The following is a 19,560-nucleotide window of genomic DNA, read 5'->3' on the forward strand; positions in this document are numbered from 1 at the left end:
TAAACCTGACAGGGCACACCTGTGAAGTGAAAACCATTTCCGGTGACTAAAGGTACCTTCACACTAAGTGACTTTACAACGATATCGCTAGCGATCCGTGACGTTGCAGCGTCCTGGATAGCGATATCGTTGTGTTTGACATGCAGCAGCGATCAGGATCCCGCTGTGAGATCGCTGGTCGTTGCTGAAAGTCCAGAACTTTATTTCGTCGCTGGATCACCCGCTGACATCGCTGGATCGGTGTGTGTGACACCAATCCAGCGATGTCTTCACTGGTAACCAGGGTAAACATCGGGCTACTAAGTGCAGGGCCGCGCTTAGTAACCCGATGTTTACCCTGGTTACCATTGTAAAAGTAAAAAAAAAACACATACTCACATTCCGGTGCCCGGCGTCCGCTTCCCTGCACTCCTCCTGCAACCTGTGTAAGTGCTGGCCGTAAAGCAGAGCGGTGACGTCACCGCTCTGCTCTGTGGGAGATGCCGTAGATGTTCGGCGCTGACACAGGATGCAGGAGGAGTGCAGGGAAGCGGACGCCGGGCACCGGAATGTGAGTATGTGGGTTTTTTTTAAACTTTTACAATGGTAACCAGGGTAAACATCAGGTTACTAAGCGCGGCCCTACGCTTAGTAACCCGATGTTTACCCTGGTTACCAGGGGACTTCGGCATCGTTGGTCGCTGGAGAGCCGTCTGTGTGACAGCTCTCCAGCAACCACACAACGACTAAACAGCGACGCTGCAGCGATCGGCATCGTTGTCTGTATCGCTGCAGCGTCGCTTATTGTGTAGGTACCTTAACTCTTGAATATCATCAAGAGAATGCCAAGAGTGTGCAAAGCAGTCATCAAAAGCAAAAGGTGGCTACTTTGAAGAGCCTAGAATATAAGACATATTTTCAGTTTCACACTTTTTTGTTAAGTATATAATGCCACATGTGCTAATTCATAGTTTTGATGCCTTCAGTGTGAATTTATAATTTTCATAGTCTTGAAAATACAGAAAAATCTTTAAATGAGAAGGTGTGTCCAAACTTTTGCTCTGTACTATATCTCTGTGATTTAAGTGCATAAAAATTCAAAGTTGGAAAATTGCAAAATTTTCAAAATTTTCGCCAAATTTCCGTTTTTTTCACAAATAAATGCAGGTAATATAAAATAAATTTTACCACTTTCATGAAGTACTATATGTCACGAGAAAACTTTGTCAGAATCATCAGGATCCGTTGAAGCGTTCCAGAGTTATAACCTCATAAAAGGACAGTGGTCAGAATTGTAAAAATTGTCTGGTCATTAATGTGCAAACCACCCTTGGGGGTTAAGGAGTTAAATCATAATGACAACCCAAAACATCCAAATGACCCTGATCAAAAGTTTACATACCCTGGTGATTTGAGCCTGATAAGATGCACAGAAGTTGACACAAATGGGTTTGAATGACAACTAAAGTTAACATCATTACCTGTGACTAGTGTTGAGCGATACCGTCCGATACTTGAAAGTATCGGTATCGGAAAGTATCGGCCGATACCGGCAAAGTATCGGATCCAATCCGATACCGATACCCGATACCAATACAAGTCAATGGGACTCATGTATCGGACGGTATCCCTGATGGTTCCCAGGGTCTGAAGGAGAGGAAACTCTCCTTCAGGCCCTGGGAACCATATTAATGTGTAAAATAAAGAATTAAAATAAAAAATATTGCTATACTCACCTCTCCGACGCAGCCTGCACCTTACCGAGGGAACCGGCAGCGTTGTTTGCTTAAAATTCGCGCTTTAACTTCATTACATGAAGTCCCGGCTTGTGATTGGTCGTGCGCCGCCCATGTGGCCGGGACGCAACCAATCACAGCAAGCCGTGACGTAATTTCAGGTCCTTCAGGATTTTAAAATTACGTTCCGGCGTTGTGATTGGTTGCGTCGCGGTCACATGGGCGACGCAACCAATCACAAGCCGTGACGTCACGGGAGGCAGGAGACGCGCGCATTTTAAAATGCGCGCGTGTCCAGCCTCCCGTGACGTCACGGCTTGTGATTGGTTGCGTCGCCCATGTGACCGCGACGCAACCAATCACAACGCCGGAACGTAATTTTAAAATCCTGAAGGACCTGAAATTACGTCACGGCTTGCTGTGATTGGTTGTGTCGCGGTCACATGGGCGACGCAACCAATCACAAGCCGTGACGTCACGGGAGGCTGGACACGCGCGCATTTTAAAATGCGCGCGTCTCCTGCCTCCCGTGACGTCACGGCTTGTGATTGGTTGCGTCGCCCATGTGACCGCGACGCAACCAATCACAACGCCGGAACGTAATTTTAAAATCCTGAAGGACCTGAAATTACGTCACGGCTTGCTGTGATTGGTTGCGTCCCGGCCACATGGGCGGCGCGCGACCAATCACAAGCCGGGACTTCGCGTAAGGAAGTTAAAGCGCGAATTTTAAGCAAACAACGCTGCCGGTTCCCTCGGTAAGGTGCAGGCTGCGTCGGAGAGGTGAGTATAGCAATATTTTTTAATTTTAATTCTTTATTTTACACATTAATGTTGTTTCGATACCGATACCCGATACCACAAAAGTATCGGAATACCGGTATCGGAATTCCGATACAGCAAATATCGGCCGATACCCGATACTTGCGGTATCGGAATGCTCAACACTACCTGTGACCTGTTTGCTTGTAATCAGTGTGTATGCATAAAAGGTGAGTGAGTTTCTGGTATCCAGACAGACTCTTGCATCTTTCATCCATTGACTGATCTTGCTGTATTGTGAGTCATGGGGATAGCAAAAGAATTGTCAATTAATCTATGGGAAAAGGTAGTTGAACTGTATAAAACAGGAAAGGGATACAAAAAGATATCCAAGAAACTGATAATGCCAGTCAGCAGCGTTCAAACTGTGGTTAATAAATGGAAAATCAAGGGCTCTGTAAAAACAAAACCACAGTCAGGTAGACCAAAAAAAATGTCATCCACAACTGCCAGGAAAGATGTTCGGAATGCAACGAAAAACCCACATATAACATATGCTGAAATACAGGACTCTTTGAAAACTAGCTGTGTGGCTGTGTCAGGACTCTGAACATTTTTTACCTTTTGTGCATTACTGCCCTTTTTCAAGATGGCGTCTTTGGTCTCATGTGCACTGTCTTCCTGCTATAAAACTCCACCCCAGCCTTCAGTCTGTGCTAGAGTATTCTTCCTTGCATCCAGCTCCTGACCTCTGATTACTCCCTGGCTATACACCTGCTCCTGTGAACCTGTGTGGTGATCCTGCTACTCTGCTCTGAGTTCCTGCTGCATACACAAGTTTCCAGTAATCCTCCTTCATCTGCTGTTCGTGTTTACTTCCATCTGCATTTGCTGGACATGTAAGCTGTTTCTGCTTTACAATAACCTGAGACTATTAACCAGGCCTCCCTGGTTGAGCTAAGATATGATTTGAACTGCCTAATAAGCATATCTATCTGTGCCTGACTAAGACAAGGATTTATTCGTGTCAAGTATCCTCAAGAATAATTGTGCTTCATAGACTTTCTGCTTGATTGCATTTTCCTCTGAAGTTTCCTATAGACTGCTAAGCTGCGTTTATTATTTGCAGCAAGTGTTGTGGACTTGAGTTTCTCTCTGCACCTGTTTGAATCACCGTGTGATAATATAGACTTTACCACTTATAAAACTGTGTCCTGTAGTTGTCTTGTTCCACGCAAAGAGTCTCCTGAGTTATCCCTGTTGTGTATCCGCTTTTTGGGCTCCCCTGGTGGTTGCTGGTGGTACTGGTGACTTGTTTGCACTTTGCTGCTTCTGTTCACCTGCTTCCATCAGTGTTTGGGAGTTTCCTATTTAGCCTTGCTCTCCAGTCATTTCCTTGCCGGTCATCATTGTAACCAGAGCCTTCGGTTGCATGTTCCTGCTACTAGTCTGCTGATCAGCTAAGTGGACTTTGTCCTTTTGTTTTGTACCTTTTGTCCAGTTTGCAGTTTTTGTAATTCTCTGTAGCTGGAAGCTCTTGCGGGCTGAAATTGCCACTCCTGTGTCATGAGTTGACACAGGAGTCTTAAAGTAATTTCAGGATGGTTTTTGAAAGGGTTTTCAGTTGACCGTGAAGTCCTCTTTTGTATCCTTCTGCTATCTAGTAAGTGGACCTCTCTTTGCTAAATCTACTTTCATACTGTGTATGTCTTTTCCTCTTAATTCACCGTTATTACATGTGGGGGGCTGCTATCATCTTTTGGGGGATTTCCCTAGAGGTAAGCCAGGTCTGTTTCTTCCTCTACCAGGCGTAGTTAGTCCTCCGGCTGGCGCGTGGCATATAGGAAGCCGTAGGTATGCTCCCTGGCTACTGTTAGTTGTGTGGTAGATTTAGCTCACGGTCAACTCGAGTTTCCATCACCCGAGAGCTCGTTCGTTACTTATATGTTTCTTACGTTCCCTTGCCATTGGGAACCATGACTGTATGACCGGCCAGTGTTAAACTTATTGGCAGAAGAAAGGAGAGAAAAAAGAAGTCTGTATTTTTTTTTTTCCCTTTTTCCTCTATGCTTGCTCCATAGTTGGATCAGTTGTATTTCAGCTTTAATTACAGCCTTTGCCTTTCTCTCCTTATAATCCTTGAATGGCTCTGAGCTCACCTGTTTAAAGATGGATCCTCAGAGTTTGGCTGCAGGTTTAAATAATCTTGCTACGAAGGTTCAAAATTTACAAGATTTTGTTATACATGCTACTATTTCTGAACCTAAAATCCCTACACCAGAGGTGTTTTCCGGAGATAGATCTCGGTTTTTGAATTTCAAATATAATTGTAAATTATTCCTTTCTCTCAGACCTCACTCCTCAGGAGATCCTGTCCAGCAGGTTAAGATTGTAATCTCTTTGCTGCGAGGTGACCCTCAAAATTGGGCATTTTCATTGGCACCAGGGGATCCTGCGTTGCTCAATGTGGATGCATTTTTCCTGGCTTTAGGGTTGCTTTATGAGGAACCTAATTTGGAGATTCAAGCTGAAAAAGCTTTGATAGCCCTATCTCAAGGGCAAGATGAAGCGGAGATATACTGCCAAAAATTTCGTAGGTGGTCTGTGCTTACTCAGTGGAATGAGTGCGCCTTAGCGGCAAATTTCAGAGAGGGCCTTTCTGATGCCGTTAAAGATGTTATGGTCGGGTTCCCTGCGCCTACAGGTCTGAATGAGTCCATGACAATGGCAATTCAGATTGATCGGCGTTTGCGGGAGCGCAAACCCGTGCACCATTTGGCGGTATCTTCTGAAGAGACGCCAGAGAAAATGCAATGTGACAGAGTTATGTCCAGAAGCGAGCGGCAGAATTATAGGCGTAAAAATGGGTTATGCTTCTATTGTGGTGATTCTGCTCATGTTATATCGGCATGCTCTAAGCGTATTAGGAAGGTTGACAAGTCCATTTCAATTGGCACTTTACAGTCCAAATTTATTCTGTAACCTTGATTTGTTCATTATCAGTTATTACCGTGGATGCCTATGTGGACTCTGGCGCCGCTCTGAGTCTTATGGACTGGTCCTTTGCCAGGCGCTGTGGGTTTGATTTAGAGCCTCTGGAAGTCCCTATACCTCTGAAGGGTATTGATTCTACACCTTTGGCTTGTAATAAACCACAGTTCTGGACGCAAGTGACTATGCGTATGACTCCAGACCATCAGGAGGTGATTCGCTTCCTTGTGTTGTACAATTTACATGATGTTTTGGTGCTTGGATTACCATGGTTACAGTCTCATAACCCAGTCCTTGACTGGAAGGCTATGTCTGTGTTAAGCTGGGGATGTCGGGGGGCTCATGGGGACACTCCTATGGTGTCCATTTCGTCATCTATTCCATCTGAGATTCCGGCATTTTTGTCTGATTATCGTGATATTTTTGAAGAGCCTAAGATTGGTTTACTCCCTCCTCACAGGGATTGTGATTGCGCCATAGATCTGATTCCTGGCAGTAAATTTCCAAAGGGTCGTTTGTTTAACCTATCTGTACCTGAACATGCTGCTATGCGCGAGTATATTAAGGAGTCCCTGGAAAAGGGACATATTCGTCCTTCTTCATCACCTTTAGGAGCCGGTTTTTTCTTTGTCTCTAAAAAGGATGGCTCTCTGAGGCCTTGTATTGATTATCGTCTCCTGAATAAAATTACAGTCAAATATCAGTATCCGTTGCCTTTGCTGACTGATTTGTTTGCTCGCATAAGGGGGGCTAAGTGGTTCTCTAAGATTGATCTTCGTGGGGCGTATAATTTGGTGCGAATTAAGCAGGGGGATGAGTGGAAGACCGCATTTAATATGCCTGAGGGCCATTTTGAGTATTTGGTAATGCCTTTCGGCCTTTCTAATGCACCTTCTGTCTTTCAGTCCTTAATGCATGATATTTTCCGTGAATATTTGGATAAATTTATGATTGTGTACTTGGATGATATTTTGATTTTTTCTGATGACTGGGAGTCTCATGTTCAGCAGGTCAGGAGGGTTTTTCAGGTTTTGCGGGAGAATTCTTTGTGTGTAAAGGGTTCGAAGTGTGTTTTTGGGGTTCAAAAAATTTCATTTTTGGGGTATATTTTTTCCCCTTCTTCTATTGAGATGGACCATGTCCAGGTTCGGGCTATTTACGACTGGACGCAGCCTACTTCTCTGAAGAGTCTCCAGAAATTCTTGGGCTTTGCTAATTTTTATCGTCGATTTATAGCTGGTTTTTCTGGCGTTGCTAAACCTCTGACGGATTTGACTAAAAAGGGTGCTGATGTTGCCAATTGGTCCCCTGCTGCCGTGGAGGCCTTTTGGGAGCTTAAGCGCCGCTTTTTGTCTGCCCCTGTGTTGCGCCAGCCTGATGTTTCTCTTCCCTTTCAGGTTGAGGTCGATGCTTCCGAGATCGGAGCGGGGGCGGTTTTGTCGCAGAAAAGTTCCGACTGCTCAGTGATGAGACCTTGTGCGTTCTTTTCGCAAAAATTTTCGGCCGCCGAGCGAATCTATGATGTTGGTAATCGGGAGCTTTTGGCCATGAAGTGGGCATTTGAGGAGTGGCGTCATTGGCTTGAGGGTGCCAGACATCAGGTGGTAGTTTTGACTGATCACAAGAATTTAATTTATTTGGAGTCTGCCAGGCGCCTGAATCCTAGACAGGCACGTTGGTCGTTGTTCTTTTCCCGGTTTAATTTTGTGGTCTCGTACTTACCGGGTTCTAGGAATGTGAAAGCAGATGCTCTTTCTAGGAGTTTTGAGCCTGACTCTCCTGGGAATTCTGAACCTGCTGGTGTCCTTAAGGATGGAGTGGTTTTTTCTGCTGTCTCTCCAGATTTGCGACGTGCTTTGCAAGAATTTCAGGCGGATAGACCTGATCGTTGTCCGTCTGGTAGACTGTTTGTTCCTGACGAGTGGACCACTAGAGTCATCTCGGAAGTTCATTCTTCTACTCTGGCAGGTCATCCGGGAATTTTTGGCACCAGAGATTTGGTGGCTAGATCCTTCTGGTGGCCTTCCCTGTCTCGAGATGTGCGTGTTTTTGTGCAGTCTTGCAATGTGTGTGCTCGGGCCAAGCCTTGTTGTTCTAGGGCTAGTGGGTTGTTGTTGCCCTTGCCTATTCCGAAGAGGCCTTGGACGCACATCTCTATGGACTTTATCTCGGATCTCCCTGTTTCTCAGAAGATGTCTGTCATCTGGGTGGTGTGTGACCGTTTTTCTAAAATGGTTCATTTGGTGCCATTGCCTAAGTTGCCTTCCTCATCTGAGTTGGTCCCTCTGTTTTTTCAAAATGTGGTTCGCTTGCATGGTATTCCGGAAAACATCGTTTCTGACAGGGGTACCCAGTTCGTGTCTAGATTTTGGCGGGCAGTCTGTGCCAGGTTGGGCATTGATTTGTCCTTTTCGTCTGCATTCCATCCTCAGACCAATGGCCAGATGGAGCGAACTAATCAAACTTGGGAGACTTATTTGAGGTGTTTTGTGTCTGCGGATCAGGATGATTGGGTTGCCTTTCTGCCGTTGGCTGAGTTTGCTCTTAATAATCGGGCTAGTTCTGCCACTTTGGTTTCTCCTTTCTTTTGCAATTCAGGGTTTCATCCGCGTTTTTCATCTGGTCAGGTTGAATCTTCGGATTGTCCTGGAGTGGATGCGGTGGTGGATCGGTTGCATCGGATTTGGGGACAAGTGGTGGATAATTTGGAATTGTCCCAGGAGAGGACTCAGCAGTTTGCTAACCGTCGTCGTCGTGTTGGTCCCCACCTTCGCGTTGGGGACTTGGTGTGGTTGTCTTCCCGTTTTGTCCCTATGAGGGTTTCTTCTCCCAAATTTAAGCCTCGGTTCATCGGTCCTTATAGGATTTTGGAGATTCTTAACCCTGTTTCCTTTCGTTTGGACCTCCCGGCATCTTTCGCTGTCCATAATGTGTTCCATCGGTCGTTGTTGCGGAGATATGAGGTACCGGTGGTTCCTTCTACTGAACCTCCTGCTCCTGTGCTGGTGGAGGGTGAATTGGAGTACGTCGTAGAGAAGATCTTGGACTCCCGTATTTCCAGACGGAGACTTCAATATCTGGTTAAATGGAAAGGCTATGGTCAGGAAGATAATTCTTGGGTAACTGCCTCTGATGTTCATGCCTCGGATTTGGTTCGTGCCTTTCATAGGGCTCATCCAGATCGCCCTGGCGGTTCTTGTGAGGGTTCGGTGCCCCCTCCTTAAGGGGAGGGTACTGTTGTGTATCCGCTTTTTGGGCTCCCCTGGTGGTTGCTGGTGGTACTGGTGACTTGTTTGCACTTTGCTGCTTCTGTTCACCTGCTTCCATCAGTGTTTGGGAGTTTCCTATTTAGCCTTGCTCTCCAGTCATTTCCTTGCCGGTCATCATTGTAACCAGAGCCTTCGGTTGCATGTTCCTGCTACTAGTCTGCTGATCAGCTAAGTGGACTTTGTTCTTTTGTTTTGTACCTTTTGTCCAGTTTGCAGTTTTTGTAATTCTCTGTAGCTGGAAGCTCTTGCGGGCTGAAATTGCCACTCCTGTGTCATGAGTTGACACAGGAGTCTTAAAGTAATTTCAGGATGGTTTTTGAAAGGGTTTTCAGTTGACCGTGAAGTCCTCTTTTGTATCCTTCTGCTATCTAGTAAGTGGACCTCTCTTTGCTAAATCTACTTTCATACTGTGTATGTCTTTTCCTCTTAATTCACCGTTATTACATGTGGGGGGCTGCTATCATCTTTTGGGGGATTTCCCTAGAGGTAAGCCAGGTCTGTTTCTTCCTCTACCAGGCGTAGTTAGTCCTCCGGCTGGCGCGTGGCATATAGGAAGCCGTAGGTATGCTCCCTGGCTACTGTTAGTTGTGTGGTAGATTTAGCTCACGGTCAACTCGAGTTTCCATCACCCGAGAGCTCGTTCGTTACTTATATGTTTCTTACGTTCCCTTGCCATTGGGAACCATGACATATCCCCATATTTATTACATGCTGTTTCAAGATGCACAATATGGAGGTACTTGTAGAAAAATAGGCTGCATGGTTGAGTCGGCAGAAGAAAGCCATTACCGTGCAAATGCCACAAAGTATCTCGTCTACAATATGCAAAACAACACAGAGACAAGCCTAAAAACTTCTGGAACAAGGTAATTTGGAGTTATGAGTCCAAAATTGAACTTTTTGGCCACAACTATAAACGTTACATTTGGAGAGAGGTCAACAAGGCGTATGATGAAAGGAACACCATTCCTTCTGTAAAGCACAGAGGTGGATCGGGGATGTGTGAGCTACAAATACACAGGAAACTTGATCAAAGTTGAAGGAAAGATGAATGCAGCACATTATCAGGAAATACTGGAGGCAATTTTCCAATCATCAGCCCGGAAGCTGCGCATGGGACATACTTGAACGTTCCAACATGACAACCATTCAAAACACAAGGCCAAGTCAACCCATCATTGGCTACAACAGAACAATGTGAAGGATCTGGAGTGGCCATCTCAGTCTCTTGACCTCAATATCATTGAGCCACTCTGGGGAGATCTCAAGCACGCAGTTCATGCTATACAGCCAAGGAATTTACAAAAGCTGGAGGCTTTTTTGCTAAGAAGAGTGGGAAGCTTTACCATCTGAGAAAATAAAGAACATAATCCGCTACTACCACAAAAGACTTCAAGCTGTCATTAATGTTAGTTAGTTGTTGTTAATACACGGTATTAAGAAATGGGGTATGTAAACTTTTGATCAGGGTAATTTATATGCTGTGGGTTGTCATTATGAGTTAATAAGAGAAAACACAGTAGTTTGACTATAAATGGCTTCACCTAACCACTATCTAGTGGAGAAAAAGTTTTGGTGTTCCCATTCATATTCTCTGAAAAAAGGCCAAAAAGGCAAAAATTCTGCTGTGGTATATGTAAACTTTTGAGCACAACTCTATCAGATCGCAGATATCAACGTATCATGTTATTCAGTTTCCTATGACCAACATATCCATGTAGACAGCGTTGGATGAATGATTATATTGACAAATTTACTTTAAGTAATGTAACCAACTATAAAAAAAACACATTAATTATATGTATCACCTTTAGATTGCTTTGTAAATTATATAAAAAAAATTGTAATATGCAAAACATTATATAGTGTGTAATAAACCTTAAAACTTTAATTTAATACTTCAGATTTGTATCTGGTTGCGTTCTCAATCAGTGATTATGCAACAACTTTAGACCGCAGCAGTCATGTGCCGTTGTGGTCTTTCCACGGTTTTCCTGCACAATCACTTGCAGATGAAACAGCTGTTTCCTTCGAGGATTAAGTGATTGTTCAGGAAAACAGTGGAAAGACCACAGCAGCACAAGACTGCTGAGATTTAATGCTACTAAATGACTGGCTCATAAGACCCATTAGGACTTCATCTGTAGCCATCTAAGATCAGATTTACTACGCACAATAGAAATGAACAGCTATTAGATGTAATGTAATTTAGGGTACTAAAGGTTGTGTGTCTGCAGACTTCAGCTGTATGTGTTCATCCTTACAACTAACTTTTAAGTGTATATGTAAGAAACATGGGGAAAATGGACCAAGTAGAACTATGATTTGATATCATCATGCTTGTGTAGGCGTAATTAAACACAATTAACCAGATAATTGTTTTAATTGGTGTAATTTACATGTGTTGCATTTCTTTTAGAAACAAATTATGATTATATATTGCCTATGGTAAATCCATGGCTTGCCTGGTTCTCCAGGGCTAGAGATGCTCTTTGTAGGCAACCTGCACTATGGTTACTAGATAAGGCTAGGTTCACATTGCGTTAACAGCAGCCCATTCAACACATACGTTAACGGGCTGCTGTTAACGCAAATGCCGATATGTCGTCGCGCTAGCGCAGATAGAGCTAGCAGATGCTCTATCTGCGCTAGCAGTGACGGACCTGGAAACGCTGCAGCCCGCGTCCCAGGTCCGTCACTCAATGACGGCACATCGCTAGCGCACGCCCATTGTGGGCGTGCGCTAGTGATGCATCCAACATAGGACTTAATGGTTGCGTTAATGGACTGCGTTACACCGCGTTATGCCGCGGTGTAATGTAGTCCTTCTAACGGATGCCTCTAATGCAGAATGAACCCAGCCTAAGGGTTCTGAATGATGGAGTCCAATCTATTAACTGAGAATTCTCTGAGGGTATGTGTCCACGTTCAGGTTTGCTTCAGGCTTTGGTCAGGATTTTATGCAGGTAAAATCCTGACCAAAAATGCACCTGAGGTCACTGGCAGGTCACCTGCGGTGTTCCTGCGTGTTTTGCTCATTGTAGCAACATGCTGCGTTCTGAAAAAACGCAACGCCTGTGCGTTTTTGCTGGAAAAACGCATGCGTTTTTTAATGCTCAGTGGAGACGGGATTTCATTAAATCCCCTCCACTATGCTGTAACATCTGGACGCTGCGTTTTTGACGCTGCGGCTCAGCGCTGCGTAAAAAAACGCAGCATTTCCTGAACGTGGACACATACCCTAATAGGGGTTTTCCAGCCCTATAGTGATATAAAATATCCAGCCGTGTAGTGATTGTTTGGACCATTGTAAATATCTAAAGTAGTAAATCATGTTTGTACACACAATTGTTCTATTTTTGCTTGTCATATAGTCCAATATTTTTGAAATATTTTTATTTTTTCAAATATTAATCAGCGTTACTAACATTTTCTTTAATTAAATCAACATGCAGGTGAAAAACACTTATCTCTACGCAACAGTGTTTCATCGGAGGAACTTTTGACAACAGATGATGCTGGATCTGTAAATAGTTACAGAGAGGACTCAGGCATTGTGAGCTCCCCATCAGACAACACTTCACTAGATTTGCAAATTTATAGTAGCAAAAGAGAAGATAAAACTGAGAAACAGTTGAATGAATGCACGACCCCTATAGGCAATGTGCACCCTGCCAGAGCTGGATCTTTTAACAGTGACGACTCATGGAGACTAAATACAAGGTAGGTATTATATGCTTTAGAAACATCTGATGGTAATGTAAGATTTTGTATTTAATTTTGTATGATTTTTAAACAGAATGTTGCACACTTTGCTTAAATGGGTTATTTGGGAATAGAAAAAAATGGAATTATAGAGTGGATATAAAAGGTCTACACACCCAGGGGCGTAACTACCGCGGTCGCAGCGGTCGCCATTGCGACCGGGCCCGCTAGGTCAGGGGCCCAGAGCCGGCAGGTCAGACGCCCCTGGTCACCGCACTATGTCCGCCTCCTGCTCCCGCACACTTCCGTCACTTACTTCTATCTATAGATAAGCAGCAGTGCGCAGGCTCAGTGACGCTGCAGAGCGGCTCCTTCCATCCATAGCAGGGGGTGGCTCTCTGTATCCGCCGTCACGCCCCTGACGCGCCCACTACACAGACTGGTGAGGCGTCCCGGCACTTCCAGCTCTCGCGTGCGGATGCTTTCTTCAGTTGCCATGTTTCCGGCGGTGCCCGGAAGTGGCAGCACCTGTTTCCATAGTGACCCGCGGCCGTCCTAGCCATGTCCTGTCACGCACTGCGGCTCCGACTCTGCCGCCTGTCCCCGGCCCTCAGGAGCCTTCATTATGTCCAGGGCCAGAATCCCGACCCCCAAACCAAGGAGTACTTCTACTACATCGACCACCAGGGACAGGTACGGGGGCACAGTGCGGCAGGAGCTCGGGCCCCTGGGGCCCATAGCTGTGATCGGCTGCAGCGTGATTTCTCCTCTTTATTTTACAGCCCGCACAGTGGTATGTATATACCGCACAGTGGTGCTGGATAGACCACTGTGCAGGCTGTGCTGTATATACCACTGTGCGGGCTGTGCTGTATATACCACTGTGTGGGCTGTGCTGGATATACCACTGTGCGGGCTGTGCTGTATATAGCACGGTGTGGGCTGTGCTGTATATACCACTGTGTGGGCTGTGCTGTATATATCCCTGTGCGGGCTGTGCTCTATATACCACTGTGCAGGCTGTGCTCTATATACCACTGTGCGGGCTGTGCTGGATATACCACTGTGCGGGCTGTGCTGTATATAGCACGGTGTGGGCTGTGCTGTATATACCACTGTGTGGGCTGTGCTGTATATATCCCTGTGCGGGCTGTGCTCTATATACCACTGTGCGGGCTGTGCTGGATATACCACTGTGCGGGCTGTGCTGGATATACCACTGTGCGGGCTGTGCTCTATATACCACTGTGCGGGCTGTGCTCTATATACCACTGTGCGGGCTGTGCTCTATATACCACTGTGCGGGCTGTGCTCTATATACCACTGTGCGGGCTGTGCTGGATAGACCACTGTGCGGGCTGTGCTGGATAGACCACTGTGCGGGCTGTGCTGGATAGACCACTGTGCGGGCTGTGCTGGATAGACCACTGTGCGGGCTGTGCTGGATAGACCACTGTGCGGGCTGTGCTGGATAGACCACTGTGCGGGCTGTGCTGGATAGACCACTGTGCGGGCTGTGCTGGATAGACCACTGTGCGGGCTGTGCTGGATAGACCACTGTGCGGGCTGTGCTGGATAGACCACTGTGCGGGCTGTGCTGGATAGACCACTGTGCGGGCTGTGCTGGATAGACCACTGTGCGGGCTGTGCTCTATATACCACTGTGCGGGCTGTGCTGGATAGACCACTGTGCGGGCTGTGCTGGATAGACCACTGTGCGGGCTGTGCTGGATAGACCACTGTGCGGGCTGTGCTGGATAGACCACTGTGCGGGCTGTGCTCTATATACCACTGTGCGGGCTGTGCTGGATAGACCACTGTGCGGGCTGTGCTGGATAGACCACTGTGCGGGCTGTGCTGGATAGACCACTGTGCGGGCTGTGCTGGATAGACCACTGTGCGGGCTGTGCTGGATAGACCACTGTGTGGGCTGTGCTGGCACCCAACATAATGTTGCAGTGCAGGAGATTCCTCCTGCACGGCAACAGTCCGAGGCGTATCTAGGGGAAGGGGGCAGCCGGGGCACGTGAGAGACAGGAAGCAGCTCCAGTCATCACGATGAGACAGCTTCTCAGTCTGTATTTTCCCCCCCTCATACATCTCATGTACGTCTGAATGAGATCGTATTTAAGAGAAAGCCAAAATAACCCCGGGACAGAAGGCGAGAGCAGGGGGGAGGTGCGGGACAGAGCCGCTTTAGTCAGGAGAAGCTGAGGAGCCGCAGCCGGTTTACATCAGCCACCCCTGTACCAGAGAGGAGATTGTGAGTTGTGTATATGAGCTGGTATCTGGTGTGTGTGTGTGTGATATCTGTAGTATGTGTGTGTGTGTGTGTTATCTGTAGTGTGTGTGTGATAACTGTAGTATGTGTGTGTGTAATATCTGTAGTATGATGTGTGTGTGTGATATCTGTAGTGTGTGTGTGATATCTGTAGTGTGTGTGAGGCTGGGGCGTAACTACCACGGTCGCAGCTGCAAGCGGCTCTGGCAGGTCAGGGGGCCGTGTGTCCCCTTGAGCCTGTCTCCGTTATGCTTGTGTCCCTTGTCCCCATGTGCCAGTCTCCCTTGCTCACTAGTCCCTGTGTCCCCTTGTGCCAGTCCCCCTTGTCCACTGGTCCCCGTGTGCCCCTTGTGTCAGTCTCCCTTGCTCACTTGTCCCCGTGTGCCCCTTGTGTCAGGCTCCCTTGCCCACTAGTCCCCTTGTGTCAGTCTCCCTTGCCCACTAGTCCCCTTGTAACCTTCTCCCCTGCCTCCTAGCCCCCATGTGTCCCCTTGTGCCTGTCTTCCTTGCCCTCTCCCCTGCCCCCTCGTCACCATTTGCTCGTGTCTTTCTCACTGCCCCTGTATGGAGGGGCTGCATTATACTATGAGGGGGGCTGCATTGTATTCTATGGGGGTTACATTGAATTGTATGGCGGGGGGGCCCCATTTGGAAGTTCGCACCGGGGCCCATAACTTTGTAGTTACGCCACTGTACACACCCCTGTTAAAATGACAGGTTTTTGTCATGTAAAAAATGAACATACGAAAAAGAATTTGTTCAGAACATTGTCCACCTTTAATGTCACCCATAATCTGTACAAATGCATTGACAAACAAACAAATCATTTTAAGGGGAAGTATAAATAACAAAACTTTAATAATGCGGTTGCATAAGTGTGGACACCCTCTTATATTTGGGGATGTTTTTGTGTTCAGAATTAGGCAATCACATTTATTATACTCATGTTAAATAGTAGTCAGTACACAGCTGCCATCATGTAAAGTGATTCTGCTTAATCAAATATAAAGTTCAGCTACTTTAGTAGGATTTTCTTGACATTTTCTTAGTTGCATTTTACAGGAAATGCCATGGTCCATTAACATATTATAACACAGCATAGGGATCTCATTGTTAAAAGTTGTTATTAGTCAGGAGAAGGATGCAAAAACATTTCCAAGGCATAAGATATATGTTGGAATACTTTGAAAATGGTCATCATGAAATTGCTTAAATTTGGCACAATAGCTACAGTACTTTATCTAGAACTGGATGTCACTCAAAAATTTATGAAAATACAAGAAGAAGATTGGTATTGGAGGCTGTCAAGAGGCCTGCAGAACCATTAAAGGAGCTGTAGGAATTTTTGGCAAAGTTGTGTTCTGCATGTGACAACCATCTCTGATATTCTTCATATGTCCAACCTTTGGGGTAAGTTGGCAAGACAAAAACCTTTATTTTTAACAAAGAAAAACATCCAAGTCTGGCTATGTTTTGCCAAAACCAGCATCAAGGCTGCCAAAAGCATGGTATGATGAGACTAAATTTCAATTTTTTTGGCCATAATTTCAAAAGATATATTTGGTGCAAAGCCAACACTGTGCATCACCAAAGGAACACTATAACCACAGAGAAGCATGGTGGAAGCAGCATTTTGCATTTTGCTTCGAGATTGTTTTTCAGCAGCTGTAACTGGGACTTTAGTTAAGGTGTAAGGAATGATGTATGAACTGTTCCAAATGTCAGTCAATTTTACATCAAAACCTTCAGACCTCTGCTAAAAAGCTGAAGATGAAAAGAAATGTCATCTTTCAGCATTACTGCAACCCTAGTCATACCTTCAAATCAGCTGAATAATGGCTTCACCAGAAGAAGTTCAAAGTTCTGAAATGTCAGTGCCGGGAATGGCTGTCATGTGACCGTAAGTATGCGATATACATACTCCCTGTCAGAATCCGACTAGACTGTTTCCAGCGCGCTTAATGTAAGTAAAGTGTGTTGCTCGAGACCACAAACAGTCTAGTCAGATTCTGTCTGGGAGTATATATATCACATACTTGCGGGCACATGACCGCCGTTTGCAGCGCTGATACTGGGGAATCCTCATAGACCGACTGCAGACTTGTCCTTTTAGACCGGACAACCCCTTTAAGGCACACCTTCAGGAAATGTCTTTTTTAATATAGATGAACCATCATTACACAGGCCCATATATATTTGTCTTTCTCTATTTTTAAATTGTTATATCATACATATTTAATTTTTACATTTGTAACATTCTTTCTCAAATAAATGTCAGCAATGTTGGATCACGAAGAGTCTGCCGCACTGGTGTAGAAGTGCCTACGCCTCCCTCTGCAGTGAAAATTTAAGATAGAAACAAAATGAATATATAAGTAAATAAGTAAAAGCAATAGTGCAAATAAATAACAGGGTACTTATTAAACACCGTTTTTACTTTTAAAAAAAGCAGAAAAGCTAACATCAAGGTGTACCCGAATCCCGACGGTCCTAACTTCTAATATTAATTTAAAACCTTACCATATGTCACAATGATGTCAGTGTAAATAAGGGCCGAGGAGGGCCGAGTCCTGAATATGGATAACCAACAATGGGAAGCTATATAAACGTAATTCCTAGCTCAAAGAAAGGGAGGGCACACTCTTACTTGCACTGAGTGTATAAACCTAAAACTTAACTGAAAAAAATGAACTGGAGTATAAGTTGGTATGCATGCAAAATATAGGAGCATGTTCACACTGGTCAGCAAACAGACAAAACCCAAAACAGAAACAAAATTAACATATACCCTGCAGTAAGTAAATAAGTAAAAGTAATAGTGCTTATAAATAATGTAGGGTTCTTAGTAAACCGTTTTTGATTAAAAAAAAAGTGTAAAAGCCATCCCACAAATGTAAAGGTGTGCTCAAATCAGGACAGTCCTAACGTATAATATTATACCCTTATCATGTGTCATGATGACTCTGTTTCTAAGTAATATTAGAGATTAGGACCGTCCAGATTTGGGTACACCTTGATGTTGATGGGATGGCTTTTACGCTTTTTTTTAAACAAAAACAGACCGTTTTCTTTCCTAGGTACCCCATGTTATTTATATACACTATTGCTTTAACTTATTTACTTACAGCAGAGTATATGTTCATTTGGTTTCTATCTTAAGTTTTGTCTTTTTAATGGCCAGTGTGAACATGCTCCTATATTTTGCATGTACACCAACTTATACTTCAGTTAATTTTTTTCAGTTAACTCCCCCTGCTGTGAATTGTAGTTCAGCACCATTCAAATGGTTCTGGTTGCAGTTCCCAGCACAGACAGGTGTCCAGGAACACCATTGTGCAGGGAAAAATTAGAAAGGTACAAAATGCTAAACCAGCACTGTAGCTTCTACATTTCAAGCAAGTGTTTATAGAAAGCGATCCTAGAAAAATGCTATCAGCTTATTAGATGGGGAAAAGCCTTTAGCAGAACCTTGTATTCTGGTGACAAGCTTACAAGACAATAGTAAAGATGTGGATTCTCTGTTTTGCTTTTTTCGTAATAGACATCTCTTATTACATACTGCAAGTAGGTTCCACCAAGAGAGACACAGCACTTTAAAGACTTTCTAGTTGCTGAGATTTTTTTCACAACATATAAAAACTTAAGATTTTCTTCTTAGCAACAAACTTAAAACTGCTATATTATCAGTATCCACTGTTACTAAATAGTGTCATCTATTGATAATCCCTCCACACCGGATAGTAAATGTGACTCTACATTTCTAATGTTCTCTGTTCTGCTGCCTCTATCTCCCTGTCTGTTAGGCTCTCCATATTTTCATCTCAAAGAGGTACTGTATGTGGATCATGACTCCCCTGCCCTTCCCATTCTTGCGATGGACACAGCACCGTCACCATCACTGCTTGTCCATCCCATTGCAATAAATAGGCATGGGAGGTGTGGTTCAAACTTTCCACAGTGCTCCCCATACCTCTGCTCCGGCCATTTTGGAGATGAAGAAAATGGGGCTGACAGCGCGGTAGCGGCAGCTGAATAGGAGACCTTTAACATTTGACAGAAAGTCTTCTTTATTAAATGAAAACAAATGTCTGTTAGGGGGTAGAGTTCCCGTCTCTGCACAGGGGGAATCTTGGGCCATCTCTGCTGCGGTCTCCCATTCTTCTCCTGCTGCAGAGGAGTCTGCTCAGCGGAGACGTCGGTCCCAACGTCTCGCTCAGTCTGACTCTGTGCAAAGAGTTACTGCTGCCTTTCCAGCCTGTGCCTTTGTAGCCAGTACTGGGCAGCGGCGAGCGGACGTTTTTGGGACTAAGTCCTACTTTTCCCCTTCTGAGCATGCCCAGGGTAAGATCTCTCGTTGGAGATAAAGGTCACATGCTTAGATACTGCAGCAAATCCCATTGGTCCTCTAGGAAGGTCCTGAAGGTGCTCAACTTCTGTGGCAGCCTCCCATTGGTCCTTCTGGGATGGTCCTGTACATGCTGCAGCTATAAAAGGTTTGCATGACCGCACGGCCGTGCGCTAGTGTACATTTGAAAGCGTGTGTGTTAATGAGTGTAAGTCGTTCTTTAAACATCCCCTCCCTTGTGTATGACTGTTTGCATAAGGTGTATGTCTGCTACCTAGCTCCCGGCTGAGCTATCAGCATTAAAACACACGATACAGCGTCTACTTCTGTGACCGCCAGTGCTGCGCCGCGCGCTATTAGAGCGCTTCCTTACCCAAGTCTGGGTGGTTAGTGGCATCTGCCAGTGCAGCACTGCTCACACTCTTATGCTCAAAACTACTATTTCAGTTATTCTCTAACACCCAGTAGCGGTGTCGAGTGCAAGTGGTCTAG

General features: G+C 45.2%; 1 protein-coding gene across 5 annotated transcripts in view; it reads left to right on the forward strand.

The window, feature by feature from the left end:
- Positions 1-19,560, forward strand: part of COBL (cordon-bleu WH2 repeat protein) — a 957,553-nt gene that overhangs the window by 760,133 nt on the left and 177,860 nt on the right. For all 5 annotated transcript variants that reach the window (XM_077269351.1, XM_077269353.1, XM_077269349.1 and 2 more), the window contains one exon: positions 12,193-12,460. In XM_077269351.1, coding sequence (XP_077125466.1) covers positions 12,193-12,460 — 268 coding nt within the window. The remainder of the gene's footprint in view (positions 1-12,192; positions 12,461-19,560) is intronic.

Source organism: Ranitomeya variabilis, chromosome 6 (genome assembly GCF_051348905.1).
Source record: "Ranitomeya variabilis isolate aRanVar5 chromosome 6, aRanVar5.hap1, whole genome shotgun sequence".
NCBI classification, from domain to species: Eukaryota; Metazoa; Chordata; class Amphibia; order Anura; family Dendrobatidae; genus Ranitomeya; species Ranitomeya variabilis.